Source organism: Palaemon carinicauda, chromosome 1 (genome assembly GCF_036898095.1).
Source record: "Palaemon carinicauda isolate YSFRI2023 chromosome 1, ASM3689809v2, whole genome shotgun sequence".
NCBI lineage: Eukaryota > Metazoa > Arthropoda > Malacostraca > Decapoda > Palaemonidae > Palaemon > Palaemon carinicauda.
The window spans coordinates 245071525-245090661 of NC_090725.1; the positions used below are offsets into that span (position 1 = coordinate 245071525).

The window sequence follows — 19137 nt, forward strand, 5'->3', positions numbered from 1 at the left end:
GCAGGGAGTTCGTGTTTGCCTCGGCTGTGGTAAAACACGAACCCAGAAAGTTGATATCTTCCAATATCTGGGGAAAGGACCTCTTCCCAAGTGAAGTGGTCAAGGAGATAGCCAAACAAGGCCGCCACAGAAAACAGAAACCTTCTCCATAAGTGGGGTATGTCGGCTAAAAGGAAGTCTTCCCCGGATGAGGGTCCCCAACCGAAAAGGAAGACAAAGAGGCCAAGGTTGCCCTCTAGCAAGACAACAACAGCAACTTCCCATGACCGCAGTGCCCCAGGTGGTGGCACAGCCCCAACCCACCAACCAGATGGTACCCCAGCAGGTGGTGACTTGGTCACCAGCCTTCACTCCCGCCTATGAGAGGCAGACTACTACCTTTCGCCCTAAAGGTAGAGGGTCAAGTAGGGGTTCCTCTAGACGTCCCTCAAGAGGAAGAGGGGGTAGGGGAGGACGCGGTCAAGGAGGCAAGCCCTCCGGAACCCGGTAGGAGGAAGACTCCAACTATTCCGGGATCCAGCCTGATCAAGAACATACTAGGTTGGAGCTGGAAGGCCGCTCCACCATCATTTCCTCAATTCTTCCAACACTCCACCCCCGTTCTGGAAGAATATAACCGAGAACTCTTGAGCAAACGGGTGATAAGGAGGGCAAAGTCCATCAAATTCCAAGGAAGGCTGTTTTGTGTTCCCAAGAAGGACTCGGACAAACTCAGAGTCATTCTGGACTTGTCGTCACTCAACAAATTCATAGAAAACGACAAGTTCAAGATGCTGACCCTTCAACACATAAGGACCCTATTGCCCAGAAGGGCATACACAGTCTCCATAGACATGGCAGATGCCTATTGGCACATTCCGATCAATTGCCAACTCTCCTCCTACCTAGGATTCAGGCTACAACAAAAGAAAGTGCGCTTTCAGAGCCATGCCCTTCGGACTAAACATAGCCCCAAGGATATTCACGAAGCTTGCAGATGCAGTCGTTCAACAACTACGCCTAGAAGGTGTCCAGGTGATGGCCTACCTGGACGATTGCCTGGTGTGGGCAGCATCCGAGCCAAGTGCATGCAAGCATCCAAGAAAATGATCCAGTTCCTGGAACATCTGGGATTCAAGATCAACATCAAAAAGTCTCGACTATCTCCAGCTCAGAAGTTTCAATGGCTAGGCATACATTGGGACTTGCAGTCACATCGCCTCTCCATTCCATTAAAGAAGAGGAGAGAGATAGCGGGATCTGTCAAGAGACTACTAAAATCCGACAGGATTTCAAGACGCCAACAGGAGAGAGTGCTGGGCTCTCTTCAGTTTGCATCAGTGACAGACCCAGTGTTAAGAGCACAGCTAAAAGATGCATCAGGAGTCTGGAGAAGATACGCATCAAATGCTCGAAGAGATCAAAGAAGACCGATGCCGATCCGACTACGATCACTTCTCAAGCCATGGTCGAAGGTCAAGAGCCTGAAGAGGTTGGTGCCTCTGCAACCACCTCCTCCTTCAGTCATCAGCCACACGGACGCATCAAAGGAAGGATGGGGAGGTTTCTCTTCAACGGAAAGTTCAGGGAACTTGGTCCTCTCTATTCAAAACCTTCCACATCAACATTTTGGAGGCCATGGCAGTCTTCCTCACTTTGAAGAAATTGTCACCTCGCCCTTCAGTCCATATTAGACTGATCCTCGACAACAAAGTGATAATGAGATGTTTGAATCGTCAAGGTTCGAGATCACCTCAACTCAACCAAGTGATGTTAGCCATCTTCCGCTTAGCGGAAAAGAAGAGATGGCACTTATCAGCATTTCACCTTCAAGGTTTCCGCAATGTGACGGCGGATGCTCTATCCAGACTAACGCCGATAGAGTCAGAATGGTCCCTAGATGCAAGATCATTTTCCTTCATCTTACATAAAGTCCCAGAACTGCACATCGACCTCTTCACAACGAGCGACAACAAGAAATTACCTCTTTATTTGGCCCCATACGAGGACCCTCTAGCGAAAGCGGAGGACGCCACGTCCCTCGACTGGAACAGATGGACCAGGATTTATCTGTTTCCTCCAATCAACCTGCTGATGAAGGTCCTCAACAAGCTGAGATCTTTTCAAGGAACAGTAGCCCTAGTGGCTCCCAAGTGGCCCAGGAGCAACTGGTTCCCTTTAGTATTGGAATTGCACCTGAGGTTCATTCCTCTGCCGGACCCAGTTCTGACTCAACAAGTACAGAAGCCGACTGTCTTCGCTTCATTATGGAAAACCCAGACCTTCATCTCATGATTTTCTCTCCTTAGCGGTAAGGAAAAGGTTTGGGATCTCGTCTTGGAAAAAGTGGGTTGCTTTTGTCAAGGCAAGAAAACCAAAAGAAATCTCAACAGATTTCTGTTTTTCCTTCTTTATTCATCTTCATGAACAAGGTTTAGCAGACAACACGATAACTACGTGTAAATCTGCCTTGACTAGATCCTTGCTTTACGCTTTCCAAGTAGACTTTTCTAATGAACTCTTTAACAAGATTCCTAAGGCCTGTGCTAGGCTTAGGCCTGCAGCACCTCCAAAGCCCATCTCATGGTCTTTGGATAAGGTATTACACTTTGCCTGAATGTTGGACAATGAGAACTGCTCTCTGAAAGATTTGACTCAAAAAGTTATATTCTTGTTTGCTCTAGCCTTGGGGGCTAGAGTTATTGAGATAGTGGCCCTTTCTCGGGAAGAGGGCCATATTCACTTTACGGAAATGGGAGAACTGAATCTCTTTCCTGACCCAACATTTCTCGCCAAGAACGAGCTACCCACCAGGAGGTGGGGTCCCTGGAGAATCTGCCTTCTGAAGGAAGATGCCTCGCTGTGTCCAGTGGAGTGTCTAAAGGTCTATCTTCGTAGAACTTCAGACTTCGGGAGAGGACAGCTCTTTAAAGGGGAAACATCGGGTTCAGACTTATCCCTGAAGCAACTAAGGGCAAAGATCACCTACTTCATTCGCAGAACGGATCCAGACAGTACACCCACAGGTCATGATCCTAGAAAAATTGCTTCATCATTATATTTTTCCAGTTCATGGATTTCGAGCGTCTTCGCTCGTATACTGGATGGAAGTCATCCAGAGTGTTTTTCAAGGACTACACGAAGCAAGAGCAAGAATTAAAGAGATACGTGGTGGTGGCGGCAGGTAGTGTACTAAAACCTGTCGCTTAGTGCTGCAAGTAACAGTGAATTATTTGGGACTATAATTCTCTAGGGTGTACATGTTGGCACCTTACAGTGCAACATGGTAAGTGAAATGTTATCAAGGTGACATTATGGACTGTTCCAGTGTCTAAAGGTGATGAAACAGACTTAACACTAGTGCCATGTGTTTTTCACACAAGTGTAAATAGACAGTCTTTTTCAGAAATATATTAGAAAATTACTGAATTTTCAATTGAGTGGCAAGAACTTTTGCTTTCAGATGAAACAAGTATTTCTGGTCTGGTATGTATTCTCTAAGTCTATTATTATCATTCTCTTACATTTTTTATGCTATTATGAAATGTATGCTGAATTACTATGTATTGATTGCCAATAAATATCTTAGTTATTTGCGTCTTATTTTGCCCCAAATCTATATAAACAAAGTTATGTATGAGCATTACTTTTTTATTCCTTATTATTCTGCAAAATAACATAGAACAACTGAAGTAACTTTGTTCCTAAATGTATACAAACCTTTTCTGCCCACGCATACCTTGTTTCGACATGGATATAAACTTATCTGTTATGGTATACAGCTGAGCTGATATACCTTGGATACTATGGTGGCTCATGTGAACCTTTGTTCGTTTTGAAAATACAAACTTCGTCTGATGGGGCATACAGCGAGACCCGTATGCTCTTTTGTTGCTAAGTTGGTCATAGTATGACTCTTCCCTGTAGGGGGCAGGAAGCACTAACATAGTTAATGATTAGAAGCAATGACGTATAACGGTAACATCATAGGTCCCTAAGGTCTAAATCGACCAAGGAAATATTGTCTTGAGGTTAAGGTGCAATTGGAAAATCCACACATACATTAATGCTCTGGTAAACTTCCATCAGGACGACATGGCTTGAGCCCAAAAAACGGATTTTGAGCGAAGCAAAAAATCTATTTCTGGGTGATATCGCCATGTCGTCCTGATGAACCCGCCCTCCTTTCTATGAAAGGCCTTGGCAGGAGCCCTCCCAATAATACTGTATCTGTAGCACCTGCTCAAAGCTACAAGAAATAAAGATGGCGACGATGATGGCGCCATCTAGGAACTCGAACAGTGACGGAGGAAGGGAACCTTAACAACGGCTCCTCTTTTATTTTGCCCCTTTCCCCCTCGAAGCGTCGACGCTATGCAGGGTGAAGATTGCTATGTGGCGTGTCAAGAATACGTCCCTATATTATGAGATATCCTGAAAGGAAACTTTAAGGATATTCGCGCCAGGAGTTAGAATTCTGGAGACCTTAAGTTTAAATTCTCTGGAAATATCACTGTATTCAAATATGCCCTAGGAAGCTACTTAAAGGAACCTTCCATCAGGATGACATGGCGATATCACCCAAAAATAGATGTTCCGTTTATTGCCACCTCATACATCATCCTCAACAACCTCGCCAACTTCTCTGGTACTCCTTTCTTCTCTTTCTCAAACAGACTAGCGTTATAGGTACACTGTCATACACATTTTCAAGATCCACTAAACACATGTGAACTTTCCTCTTTCCTTCAAGACTGAGATAATATCTCAGACTTGTCTTACTTTATTTGCCTTTCCTTTCATAAACTCATGCTGCTGCTCATGTACAGTATATCTATTAACTCTCTTAACCTTCCTTCTAACATTCTTTCTAGTATCTTGAATTTATGCTCCAAAAGCTTTACTCCTATGTAGATATCACAGTTTAACGTCTCCCTTTTTTTTTATACCTTATGCCAAAATATTACTATCTAAATACAACAATAAAAACTGTGGGTACAGGAAAGGCTTACCAATTGTAAAATTCGACAAATACCACCCCTTTCTTTAAAATACACCTGGGACTCTTGAGGCTGCCTTTCAATTATTAGTTCCACCATGGTTTTGGCTTTCTGGTGTTTCTGGATTTTCTCCTGAAAGCAAGTACAGTAAACAAGATTAAAAAAAAATTATTTTCATAAAATAAATTTTTGAATATACTTACCCTCTGGTTATATAATGGCCAAAGTCTCCTGACGCCTTGGCAGAATTTTAAATCTCGCGCTATCGTATATATACCGCGAGTACACCAGCGCCCTCGTGGTACCACAGGTGGAACTACACCCACAAGCCTCAGATCTTCCATGCCTCGTAGCGATACCACAGGTAGTTACTAGAGGGGAGGAGGGCGGGTATAAAATTTATATAACCAGCGGGTAAGTATATTCAAAAATTTATTTTATTATGAAAACATTTTTAAATATAAAACTTACCCGCTGGTTATATAATGGCTGATTGACACCCCTTGGTGGCGGGTCAGAGACAGCTAAATATTTGAAAATTCACTTAAGCATTACACAAATAACTTAAGAGGTTTTCACCTGATAAGGAAGCTGACAGCAATGACACTCTGCCTCATTTCGTCCGCTATCCTTAGGAAATCCAGTGATCCACTCGGGGCTGATGATCTCTAGGAGCTGTCAAATGGCACAACCACCTATAACATGACAGAACCTCAATTAATACCCTTGTTCCGGGTGCACTATAGGAACAAATTGACCACCTGACCAAATCAAAGATTGCGGAAGACTGACGACCAGTCTCCACAAACAATCATAACTTACGAGTTCCAAGAGATAGAAAAGGGGTATTAGGAAAAGGGAACGTAGTGGTAGATCATTCACTTACTAACGCATTCGCTGCTACGAATGGACCCAACGTATAAAAGTCCTCATAGAGAGTCTGAACATGTTTCAAATAATGAGATGCGAATACTGACTTACTCCTCCAAAAGGTCGTATCCATCAAACTTTGCAGAGAATGATTCTGTATGAAAGCTACTGAAGTCGCTACCCGCTCTGACTTCATGTGTCTTTACTTTAAGAAGCCTCAGGTCCGCCTCATTACACTGGGCGTGAGCTTCTCGAATTAACAGTCTAATGAAAAATGATAAGGCATTCTTTGACATGGGCAGTGAGGGTTTTCGAACTGCACACCACAGAGCGTCTGAGTCGCCTCTCAGATTCTTCGGTCTGTCCACATATAACCGCAATGCTCTTACTGGACAGGGCACCTTCTCCAACTCAATTCCCACCAAATCATAAAAGTTAGGGATCTTGAAGGATTTGGGCCATGGCCGAGTCGAATTTTCATTCTTGGCCAAAAACCCTAGTTGTAAGGAACAAATAGCTTTTCCATCCCGAAAACCAAGGTTCCTGCTTAAAGCGTGTACTTCACTTACTCTTTTAGCAGTGGCTAAGCTAACCAGAAAAAAAGTTTTTAAAGTTAAATCCTTAAAAGAAGCAGAGTGCAAAGGCTAAAACCTGTCATTCATGAGAAATTTAAGCACCACATCCAAATTCCAGGCAAGAGGAGCTGATTGAATTTTCTTGGTGGTATCAAAAGATCTAAGTAAGTCCTGCAGATCCTTATTGTTGGAAAGATCCAAGTTCCTGTGCCTAAAAACTTTCGCCAACATACTCCTGTAACCTTTAATTGTAGATGACGAGAAGTTGTGTTTATTTCTAAGGTCTATGAAGAAATCCGCTATCTGGGTTAGAGAGGTACTGGATGAAGAAATAGCGTTAGCCCTACACCATTCTCTGAACACCTCCCACTTGGACTGATACACCTTAATGGTGGAAGACCTCCTTGCTCTTGCAATAGCCTTGGCTGCCTTCTTCGAAAATCCTCTAGCTCTAGCGAGTTTTTCGATAGTCTGAAGGCAGTCAGACGTAGAGCTCGGAGGTTTAGATGGTTTCGAGCCAAGTGAGGTTGTCTGAGAAGATCTGGTCTTAAGGGAAGGCTTCTCGGGACATCTACCATCCATTCCAGTACCTCTGGAAACCAACTTCTTGACGGCCAGAACGGATCTATCAGCGTCATCCTGGTTTCTTCGTGAGATACGAACTTCTGTATCACTTTGTAGAGAACCTTGAATGGGGGAAAAGCATAAACCTCCATGTGCGACCAATTCATTAGAAAGGAGTATGTGGAAGGCTTCGGGATCTGGTACTGGTGAGCAGTAACACTAGTGTGTCTCTGTCTTTGCGGTTGCAAAGAGATCCACGAGAGGACGACCCTATAAACGCCACAGACTTTTGCAGACGTCTTGGTGTAAAATCCATTCCATGGGTAGAACCTGACCCCTCCTGCTGAGTGTCTGCACTCACATTGTTGACTCCCTGAATAAACCGAGTCAAGAGAGTTACTTTCCTTTCCTCTGCCCATATGAGAAGAGGTCTTGCTATCTTGTACAAAGTCCACGAGTGGGTCCCGCCTTGTTTTGTTATGTAGGCCAGAGCTCTAGTGCTGTCCGAGTTGATTTGGACTACTTTGCCCCTGCTTTTCGAAGCCTTTGAGGGCCAGATGAATTGCCAAAAGCTCCTTTTTATTTATGTGGAGAGATGTTTGCTCCATTGTCCAAGCTCCCGAGAGTTCCTTCTTCCCCAGTGTTGCCCCCCACCCCGAGATTGAGGCGTCGGAACACAACACGAGGTCTGGGCTCTTCTGATGTAAAGACAAGCCTTCCTTCAGTCTGTGTTCGTTGTTCCTCCACTGAAGATGAGACGATGGAGTTCGTGATGGGAACTGCTTCTCTGTCGAGACTGTCCCCTTTCTTCCAATGATGATTGAGATGAAACTGAAGGTGACGCAAATGCAACCTCCCTCGAGTCACGAACTTCTCTAATGATGAGAGTGTCCCCAGAAGGCTCATCCATTCCCTTACGGAACTGAGTTCTTTCTTCAGAAAAGCTTGGATCTTTTGGAGAGCTGACTTTATTCTCACAGGCGACGGAAAAGCCCGAAAACTCAGACTGTGAATCTCCATCCCCAAATAAAGAATCTCCTGGGATGGAGTCAGTTGCGATTTTTTCGAACTCACCAGGAGGCCCAGTTCCTTGGTTAATTTCAGAGTTATTCTTAGGTCCTTCAAACAACAATCGGCTGAGGAGGCTCTTATCAGCCAATCATCCAGGTACTGGGAGGCCCAGATCCCCCTCGAATGCAGCATGCTTGCTACATTCAGCATGATCTTTGTAAACAATAGAGAGGCTGTGCAGAGTCCGAAACAAAGAGCCCGGAATTAGAAGACCTTGTTCCTGTCCATGAATCTCAGATAACGTCTGCAGCTGGGATGTATTGGGATATGGAAATAGGCGTCTTGGAGGTCTATCGAGACCATTCAATCGTCCCTCCTTACTGCTGCAAGAACCGTCTTCTGAGTCTCCATTGTAAAAGTCGTATTCTGGATGTAACCATTTAGAACACTTACATCCAGAACCGGTCTCCACTCCCCCGAACTCTTGGGGACTAAGAAAAGTCGGTTGTAAAACCCCGGAGATGTTACATCCTGCACTTCCTCTATTGCTTGCTTTTCTAATAACTGAGACATCTGAAGCCGCATGGCTTGCTTCTTCGGACCCTCCCTGTATTTGGACGAAAGATCCACCGGATCTGTTACTAATGGAGCAATCGATAAGAAAGGGATTTTGTAACCCTCCCTTAACACTTGAACGGACCAGGGGTCCACTCCATTCCTCTCCCAGGCCTTCCAGAAGTAGATCAGCCTGGCACCCACTGCTGTCTGAAGGATAGGGCAGTCAGACTCTACCTCGGCCAGTCTTGGTTCCTCTGCTCCTAGGTTTTCTGCTGTCTGGTTTGAAAAAACCACTTCCGGAAACTTGACCACGAAAGAGCTGAGAAGGGGCCGAACACCCGTAGAGGCTTCCTTAGGCTTACGAGACATTGAGCGAAATCCGGGACCAGTACGTCCTAGATTTCGTCAATGTCGTCTTCTGTATTGCAACATTCGTGGTCTTCATGCAAATATCCAAGACCTTACAGTTGCGTCCAGACAGTATGATATTCTTTTGTGCTCAGAAACTTTGGTTTCTAATATGAGGCACTCATCTGAGCTCCTTATAACTGGTTTTAAGAAGCCAATAATGTTGAAACGTGATGCCATCCCTAGGGCCAGGGGAATGGCGGTGTATATTAGGACCGAGTACCCTGCTTCTCATAAGTCCTGCTATCAATGTGGATGTCATGAGATTCAGGTAATAAAAGTTTGTGGCAGGCATAACAACTTTTATTTGTGTTCGATCTACCGGAATCCAGACATAGATGATTCTATCTTCGATTGTCTTCTTACCATTATGGCTAAGATACAAGAAGATGATAGAAAGGCTTCTTTTGTCTTTGTTGGTGATTTTAATGCTCACCATAGGGAGTGGTTAAGTTCTATCTCTCCTACCGATCGCCATGGCTTAAGAGCTTTAGACTTTGCCTCTGAATCAGGCTGTGAGCAAATCATAAATGAAGCTACTCACAGGTCTGGTAATTGCTTGGACCTCGTATACACTGACTCCCCTGGCGTTATAACTAGTAAGGTTGGTTCTCCAGTCGGGACATCTGACCATGCCTTGATTTCATTATTAGTGAAGACTGAGCAGCCTGTCCCTGATATATCATATTCTTGTAAAATTTATATGAAATCCCAAGCAGACTGGAATGGGATTTTACATGATCTTTTGTGCTTGAATTGGTCACAATTATATAATAGTGTAGATCCTGTTGTCCCTTTGAATGAGAATCTAGTCAACATAATTGATAGGCGTATCCCTTCTCGTGTGCTAAGGTACCGAGTGAAGGACAAACCGTGGTTCAATGATGATTGTAGACGTGCTTATTCGGAGAAACAGGAGGCCTATCATCTTTGGAAGGGTAACAGATCAGATTTGACCTGGAACAACTATACTCAGCTTCGAGCTTTTGCTCAGAGAGTTTATGCCTCAACTGAAAAGGAGTACAATTTAACCATAAAAGAAACACTTTCTGGTACAACTCAGGAACATAAATGGTGGTCTACCCTTAAATCTGCACTCTTTGGTGTAGATGTAACAGTTCCTCTTTTACTTAAACCAGATGGCTCAGTCACTCACTGTCCAAAGGAAAAGGCAACCCTTTTGGCTGATGTTTTTGACAGTAAACAGAGTAATGAAAAACTTGAACTTCCTCATTCCTGTTTTCCTGAGGCTAAACTAACTAGTTTAGCTTTTCGATCTCGTGAGATTAAAGCTCTGTTGATGGACCTTGATGCTTATGGAGGTGTAGACCCAAATGGTATTTTTCCTTTGTTTTTTATAAAGACAGCAGATTTCTTAGCTCCAAAGTTATCTGTTATTTTGCGCAAGTTAGCAAGAAGAGGAGCTTTTAGCACTAGTTGGAGAATTGGTAATGTTACTCCTCTATGTAAATGTGTTTGTGGTAGCTCAAGTCCCACTGATTACCGCCCAATTTCCATAACTCCCATATTATCTAAAGTTTTTGAACGTCTTCTGGCAAAACGTCTTAATAGGTTTGCTGAAGGTAATCATCTACTCCCTAGTTTGCAATTTGGTTTTCGTAAAGGCCTTGGAGCATGTGATGCCCTTCTTACAATCTCCAATGCTGTACAGAAATCCCTTGATTGTGGTCGGGAAGTTCGTATGATTGGCCTTGATTTTAGTGCTGCCTTTGACCGTGTTAATCATGAGGCCCTTGTTTTCAAACTGAAACAGTTGGGAGTGGGTGGGTCATTTCTTAGCATTATTATTGATTTTTTAAGTAATAGATCTCAAAGAGTTGTTGTTGATGGGCACCATAGTGATTATAGGAATGTGATATCCGGTGTTCCACAGGGTAGTGTTCTTGGCCCATTTACTTTTCATATTATATACACATGACATGTGGTTTGGCCTAGAAAACAAGCTTGTTGCATATGCAGATGATGCTACTCTCTTTGCATCAATTCCATCCCCTGAATGTAGATCTAGGGTTGGTGAATCCCTTAATAGAGATTTAGCTAGAATTAGTGCATGGTGCAAATTATGGGGTATGAAGTTGAATCCTAACAAAACTCAAAGTATGATTGTAAGTAGGTCAAGGACGGTGGCTCTTCAACATCCGGATCTCAGTATTGATAATGTTTCTCTAAATGTGTATGACTCTTTCAAAATTTTAGGTGTGATTCTCGACAGTAAATTTACTTTTGAGAAACATATAAGGTCTGTGTCTTCTTCAATTGCACAAAAAATAGGCTTATTGAGAAAGTCTTTCAAGATTTTCGGTGATCAATCTATTCTGAAGAAGTGTTTTAATTCTTTCATTCTACCTTGTTTTGAGTATTGTTCTCCTGTCTGGTCTTCAGCTGCTGATTCTCATCTTAATTTGTTGGACAGAAACTTACGGTCTATTAAATTTCTTATTCCTGATCTAGATATTAATCTCTGGCACCGTCGTTCAATTAGTTCATTATGCATGTTGCATAAGATTTTTCATAACTCTGACCATCCTTTACATTCAGATCTTCCTGGACAATTCTATCCTGTTCGTAATACTAGGCAGGCAGTTAATTCTAATAGCCAGGCCTTCTCCATCACGAGGCTCAATACTACGCAGTACTCTAGAAGTTTTATTCCAGCTGTTACCAAAATGTGGAATGATCTTCCTAATCGGGTGGTTGAATCAGTAGAACTTCAAAAGTTCAAAGTTGGAGCAAATGCTTTTTTGTTGACCAGGCGGACATGAGTCTTTTTATAGTTTATTTATGACATATTTGTTTTTGATGTTAATAGTTTATATGTGACATGTCTGTTTTGACGTTGTTATTGTTTTTAGAATGATTTATTGTTAATTTGTTCTCTTCATTTATTTATTTCCTTTCCTCACTGGGCTATTTTTCCCTGTTGGAGCCCCTGGGCTTATAGCGTCTTGCTTTTCCAACTAGGGTTGTAGCTTGGATAGTAATAATAATAATAATAATAAAGGTTAAAGGCAAAACTTTCCTGGCCGTGTTGGTCATCAAATCATGCATGGCCTTCTAGGTAAGAGCAGTTGCAACTTCTCCTACCAACTCTTGCGGAAATAAGGTAGAAGACAAAGGAGCGAACAATAGTTCCGCTTTCTGATAAGGAGAAACCCCCGCCGAGAGAAAAGAACACATAATGGCCCTTTTTTTAAGGATTCCAGCTGTGAAAAGGGCAGCTAACTCGTTACAGCCATCCCTCACATCTTTGTCCAAGCAGGACATCAAATGAACAAGGCCACTAGTGTCTGTGTCCTTTATATTGGATACCCTCGTACTTAAGGCTCCCAAAGACCAGTCTAGGAAATTCAGCACTTCAAAGGCCCTAAACAAACCCTTAAGTAAATGGTCGAACTCTGCCACTGACCACCATACCTTTGTTTTCCTTAAGGCCAGACGACGAGACGAATCCACCAAACTCGAGAAATCCCCCTGGACAGAAGAAGGAAATCCCAAGCCCAGTACTTCACCAGTCTCGTAACACACACTGGATTTAGAGGCCAATCTTGCCGGAGAAAAAGCAAAGGCCGATTTGCCAATAGCTCTCTTCTTGTCCATCCAGGAACCCTTTAACTTTAAGGCCCGTTTAGAAGAACGTGAAATCACCATTTTAGTATAAAAAGGCACTTTGGTTGCTTTACCTAAGATAAATTCTGATGGAGGAGAACGAGGGGCCACAGGGGTAAAATATTTAGGAAAAACCTCCGTAAGAATTAAACTTTCTAAGATCAACAGCATGTTGATAATGTTTATCTTCTTCATGATCAGAAACTTCCTCTAAAGGTTTGTCCACATTGGACTTTTCTTCAAGTTCATCTTCTGGCAGTGCAGCAACTGCTGCAGCCTGAACTGAAGGAACAAAGTCTGAATGAGACCGATTGCCAAAATCACTAACTGCATCCAACTAAAGAGGAGAGGTAGAGGTCGACTGATGTGTGACAAGGACAGGTTGACTCTCAACGTCAATGGTTAACTGCCAAGAATCGTAGCGTGGACGCTTAGCGTCCGCTTGTTGTTGAACTGAACGATGCTTGGAATCAGGAGTCAACTACCAAATGTCGCCGCGTGGATGCGTAGCGTCCGCTTGCTGTTGACGCCGACGCTCAATGCCGTCATAAGTAGACTGACAATGGTCGTCTCGTGGACGCTTGTTGACGCTGAAGCTTCATAGCGTCGAAAGTTGACTGCTTTGAGTCGTCACGGTGACGCATTGCGTCCATTTGCCGACGCCGGCGTTCCTCATCACGTTTGGAAGTCGATATTTGTTTAGCAACAACTCTCTGACGTGACTCATCTATATCAACCTGCTGCTGAGCACTGCGAATGGGAGACCGCCTGTGAGATAACTCGTCAGCATTAGAGACCACAGGCCGCCTGTGCGACAACTGGTCCGACGTCTGACGCCCAATCGCACTGCCAACAGCCGGTTGATAAGACTCCATGAACAACGAGAGCCGTTTCATGTCTAAAAGCATCGACCACTTAGGATCGTTCGTTCGTACATTCGATTCCTTACTCAAAGGAATATCAACATCATTATCACCACGCTTTTCGGGTGATGAAAGCCAGTCAGAAGGAAGTGGTGGTGCATGAATAGTAACACTAGCCAAAGATACAAATTCTGAATCGGATTGTATATACTCTACACGAACGCCATGATCTGAGCGTTTCGCAGGCGTACAAGCGTCGGGAGAACGGAAACGTTCAGGCGAATCCCACGTACTACAGCCTGGACGCGTAGGCGATTCTGGACGCTGAACGACCGCATACGATCTCTTAAGAGGTCTGGACGCACTACGCCAGATTTCACTACCCAAACCTTCATCGGAGGACGGGCATAACGTACCAACCTCATCTTTCCTGCGATGAGGGTAAACGACCTGTGCTACGGCAGCAGGAACGTTCGAGGGAACGTCTGCACGATTGATGAAGCTTCTCCTTCCCTTTGGCTGTCCGACTTTACTTCTCTCATGGGTTCGAGAGCTCGAAAGAGTTCGTAGGCTGGGCGAACGACAAGATCATGCAGACGCACACTCCGCAACACTGAATACATTTGAGAAACTTTCCACATTTCCGATAGAATCACTATTTTTCAGTACCTTTAATTCAGAAAAATTTTTATTTCTATCTGCCACTAATGACTACTTTCTCACCGAGAGCCAGAATAGCAGTAAACATGTCTTTAAGGGAAGGATCCTTCGGTTGTTGATCTACCACTACGGAGGGAGGATTATTAGTATTAGATAAGGCTACATCAACAGATCGTGACGAACTACGCCTAACCCTGTACCTCTCTAGACTTTTAACATAACATTCGTATGTTACCCATTCAGATTCCGTCAATGAAAAACATTCATTACATCTATCATCAAAAGTACATGGTTTCCCCCTACATTTAACACGAATACTGTGTGGATCAATAGAACCCTTAGGGAGTCGAGCACGACACCCTTCACTAACACACTTACGAATAACAGGGGAGGGGTCGGCCATATAGAATGGTAAAGAAAAAGACCGACAATCAAAAAACAAAAGTCAAATTAATAAAAATAACCCTGAACCAAAAGACTTCAAGATTAAATGAAAAGGAGAACAAATAAACGATAGCCCAAACTCAAAAAAGGTTGTACATCACCAAATACGACCAAACAGAGTAAAACAGCGAGAGCGAATTTTCTATATGCAGCCAGCGGAGCGGTAGAAAAAGATCTGAGGCTTGTGGGTGTAGTTCCACCTGTGGTACCGCAAGGGCGCTGGTGTACACCTGGTATATATACAATAGCGCAAGATTTAAAATTCTGCCAGGGCGTCAGGAGACTTTAGCCATTATATAACCAGCGGGTAAGTTTAATATTTAAAAAGGAATAGTCCATAACTTTTTAGGCGAGTGGACTGTACACATTTGTACAAACAAATTCACAATCATGGTGAAAGTTGTTGAGTACTGAATTGGTTAAAGCCATGGGATAAATCATAATGTTATTACTTTGATGAATCTAACCTGATGTTCATATTGCTTCTTCTCCGGAAGCCTGGTTTAATCAACACTTCCTGTAAAATTTTTATTTACCCATTTTCTTTCGCTTCAATACACAACTGAAATATGTCAATACAACTACCTACTAAGAAGGAAAAAAGTGAATACTATAATAGAAAGATCCACGAGGCATCAACAGTCATAAGTTATACCGTCTCTTAAATAGTATAATGGGAAAAGTAAATTAAATAAAGGGATTTTGATGAAGGAAAAAAGGGATTTTGACGAAGGAAAAATCTATTTCTGGGGAGAGACCTGTGACGCCCGGTGAAAAGGGTCCTTCTTTACACTTTTCTAATATAAATCTTCCAAATATACTAGAGAAAGATAAAAGCATGGAATGCAGAAGTTACTACCCTCGCGCGATCACCTTGTGGGTGTCGTGTATACAACAAGGGCTTGTGAAAACCACTATTCACAGGCTGTCTTCCATTTAGATAATCCCTTCATCAAAGGGGAGGGCAGTGACGGGCCCTAGAGAATACAGTTGGACTACCCCACCGACACCTACTACTCGCACCCTCCAGGTCATCCTTTTGCAAGAACATATGGCTTGGCAAAGAAAGGGTGGGTCCGTACAAAAATAACCGGGAAGGGTTTCACCGGGCGTCACAGGTCTCTCCCCAGAAATAGATTTTTCCTTCGTCAAAATCCCTTTTCTGGGTCGATCTGTGACGGCCGGTGAAAATGTACCAGAGAATGCCTTCCAAGCCCAATAAAGTAATAACATAATGCGCAGAATACGATCACCATGTACGACAATAATATAATATAATAATGTAAGAAACGTCCAATTACCAACTAGCCAAATGACATAGGGAACGTAAGGCTAAATAACTAAGACGACAAGGAATCAACTGAGTGTCGAATCGCAAAAGGCATCAAACCTTACATGTCTAAGCATATCTAAACCTTAAAGGAACGGTAACTACAATAACAGTTAAACCATAGGAATTAAACATGGCAAATATCATAGGGCTAACGAACTACCCAGGAGAGTGGCGACATGGTGTGAGTGGCGGGTAGGAGGGAGAAGAGAAGAGATGGAAGAAAGGAAGAAGCAGAGATTAATGGGGAGGGAAAAGGCTCCCCGCTGCCATCGTCGGGTATTTAAGGGCCTGTAAGATCTTTAGATGGTCGCGTTTGACAACCATAGGGGATTTCCAACCCGTATATTTTTTAAAAATCATCAAAGTCCCTGTTCTGGAAGTAATTGATGGAGGTATCTACTGTCCGTATATCATGAGCCTGGGGAAATGATTCCGGATTAGTATGTTTAAAGAAGTGGAGGATTCGTTGCCTGATACCGTGAATGGAAATAGTACCTCCTTGTTCCCGATAACCAAGGGGCCAGACGAGCGGGTGGCAGTTCTAGCTAAAAAAGGCCTTGAGAGTAGTGACTGAACACAGAGAAAAGATCCTGGGGAAGAAGAATAATCTTCCGAGGGGAGCACCTATTTTGCGGATCCTCATTTCTTAGCTAGGAAAGCATTGTCTGGAGAAAGGAGTTCTTCGGCTGAAGGGAGGAAATCTATGTTTTCCGGGTTCGTGAGAGAGCTGCTAGTTCTGATATTCCATCACCTGAGGCCAAAGCCGTTAGAAATAAAGTCTTTCTAGGAAGAGTGATATAAGAGCAGGATTCATATTGTCCGTGTCCGGCGCAAGTTTTGAGGACACCGTTCATAGACCAGAGTCCTTTTGTGGCCGAACCGAAGGTCAAAGCCTAGCACATGTTTTTGGAATAGATGAGAAATAGGAATCAGCTAGGTTAATGTTAAACTCAACAAGGAAGATCTTCTTCAAAGCTGACTTGATGGTAGTTAAAGTGCTAACTGTTAGGCCTTTGCCAAATAAGAACCTCAAGAAAGAGATGGCTATACAGTATTCGGAGACATACGAGTATGGTCTGAACTCTTAGGGAACCTGCTAGTTGTTAACGGCCGAATCATATTAGCGAATTGTAGAGTCCCTTTTGTCTGATTCGATGAAGAGATCGATTTCCGGTTCAATGTTCGCGTCTCTACGAGCTGCAAACTTCCTGTAGTCCACAAAGTTAGAGTTTTGGCTATCCTTGAGCAATCTGACACAGTGAGTTTGGATTACTTGAGTCAGTTTGGGGAACGGGATCCGAAAGGGACGGAGTTTCAACTCGAGGAGGAGAGGAAACCAACTGTTCTTGGCCAGTGAGGTGGTACTAAAGCCACTGCCCCCCGGAAGGAGCGTAGTTTGTGTAAAAGTCTCATTAGAAGATTCACTGGGGGAAATAGGTAAACCTTCTTCTAATGGTTCCTGAGTATCCACCGGAATGAAATTATGTCTAGAGACCATTCTGACTCCAGTGGTTTCGTCCTGGCTAGTGAGTCCGCTCTCACATTCTGGACTCCCGCAAGGCGAGTTACTGACAGGATCCAGTTCTTTTCTGTTGGCCAGGCGAAGATAGTGACCAGGATCCGATTCAGGTTGGGTGACTTGGATCCTCCCCTGTTGACGCAGTGTACTACGTCTGTGCTGTCTGACACTACTCTGATGTGGCTCGACCTCGGAGGAGAGTCTCTCTTCAGGGTCAAGAACACTGCCATGGCTTCGAGAACATTGATATGGGACTGTTTCATGGCGGGTGACCAAGACCCCTGAAACAACTGATGTTCGGAGTACAGTGAACCCTCGTTTATCGCGGTAGATAGGTTCCAGTCGCGGCCGCGATAGGTGAAAATCCGCGAAGTAGTGACACCATATTTACCTATTTATTCAACATGTATATTCAGACTTTTAAAACCTTCCCTTGTACGTAGTACTGTTAACAAACTACCCTTTAATGTACAGAACACTTAATGCATGTACTACAGTACCCTAAACTAAAACAGGCATAAATATTAAAGGTGATTTTATATCATGCATTTCAAAAACATGCTAAAAAGCACGATAAAAAATGGCAACCAATGTTTTGTTTACATTTATCTCTGATCATAATGTAGAAACAAACTGGAGGTAGAGCTTTGCTTATTACCCAGACATATTTCCCATACTTTTCCCTTAGAACTACATCACATCTTCCTACTTTAGATATATATATATATATATATATATATATATATATATATATATATATATATATATATATATGTGTGTGTGTGTGTATATATATATATATATATATATATATATATATATATATATATATATATATATATATATATTTATATGTATACACATATACATACCTACATATATACATAAATACATGCATACATATATATATATATTACTGTATATATATGGGTTATGGAAAAAATCCGCGAAGTGGTGAATCCGCGATGGTCGAACCGCGAAGTAGCGAGGGTTCACTGTAATCCCCCCATCCACTTAGAGGCGTGGCTGTATCGAATGTCTCTTGTGGAGGTGGGAATTTTAGAGGAACCAATTTGGAGATGTTCTTCGGTTCGGACCATGGGCGTAGTCTCATTTTCAAGACAGAGGGGATCTTCGAGACCTTGTCTCTTAAAGGTACAGTAGCTCTCTTTCTCCAAACTCGATTGATGTCTTTGAATTTTGTTATTGAAGTGAATTGGAGAAGGACGATGATACTTTCTAAGGTTCTTCTGGACATCTGTTCGTGTTTGAGAAAATTCTTGATCTTGGAAGCTATTCCTCTTACCTTTTTGGAAGGGAGAGACAACGTGTGCTTCGAAAGGTCCCACTGAATGTCTAACCATTCTAAGAGGCCTGATGGTTGCAGGCGAGACTTTTGGAGATTGACCCGAAATCACAGGTTGTCGAGAAATCGAAGTACTTCCTTCGTAGTTCTGTTGCCTTCTATGGCCGACCGGGCCCAAATGAGCCAACCGTCCAGATTCTAACACTGTCTCTCCCAGTTTCGTGAATATCCTGGGATCAATGTTGAGGCCGAAGGGCATGTCTTGAACGCAAAGGCTTTCTTGCCTAGGCGGAAACCCAGATAAGAAGAGAAGTTTCGAGCTATAGGCACATGATAATAGTCGTCGGTAAGATCGACAGAGGTGGTGACGGCCCCACGGGGAAGTAAGGTCCATACCTGAGAGATAGTCAACATCCGGAA

General features: G+C 43.2%; 1 protein-coding gene across 12 annotated transcripts in view; it reads right to left on the minus strand.

Moving 5' to 3' along the window:
* LOC137654709 (uncharacterized) overlaps positions 1–19137 on the minus strand; it is a 294512-nt gene that overhangs the window by 82529 nt on the left and 192846 nt on the right. For all 12 annotated transcript variants that reach the window (XM_068388658.1, XM_068388649.1, XM_068388642.1 and 9 more), the window contains one exon: positions 4992–5111. Coding sequence is in view for 4 of the 12 variants with exons in the window: in XM_068388692.1 (XP_068244793.1) it covers positions 4992–5078 (87 nt within the window). In the remaining 8 variants the exon portion in view is untranslated. The remainder of the gene's footprint in view (positions 1–4991; positions 5112–19137) is intronic.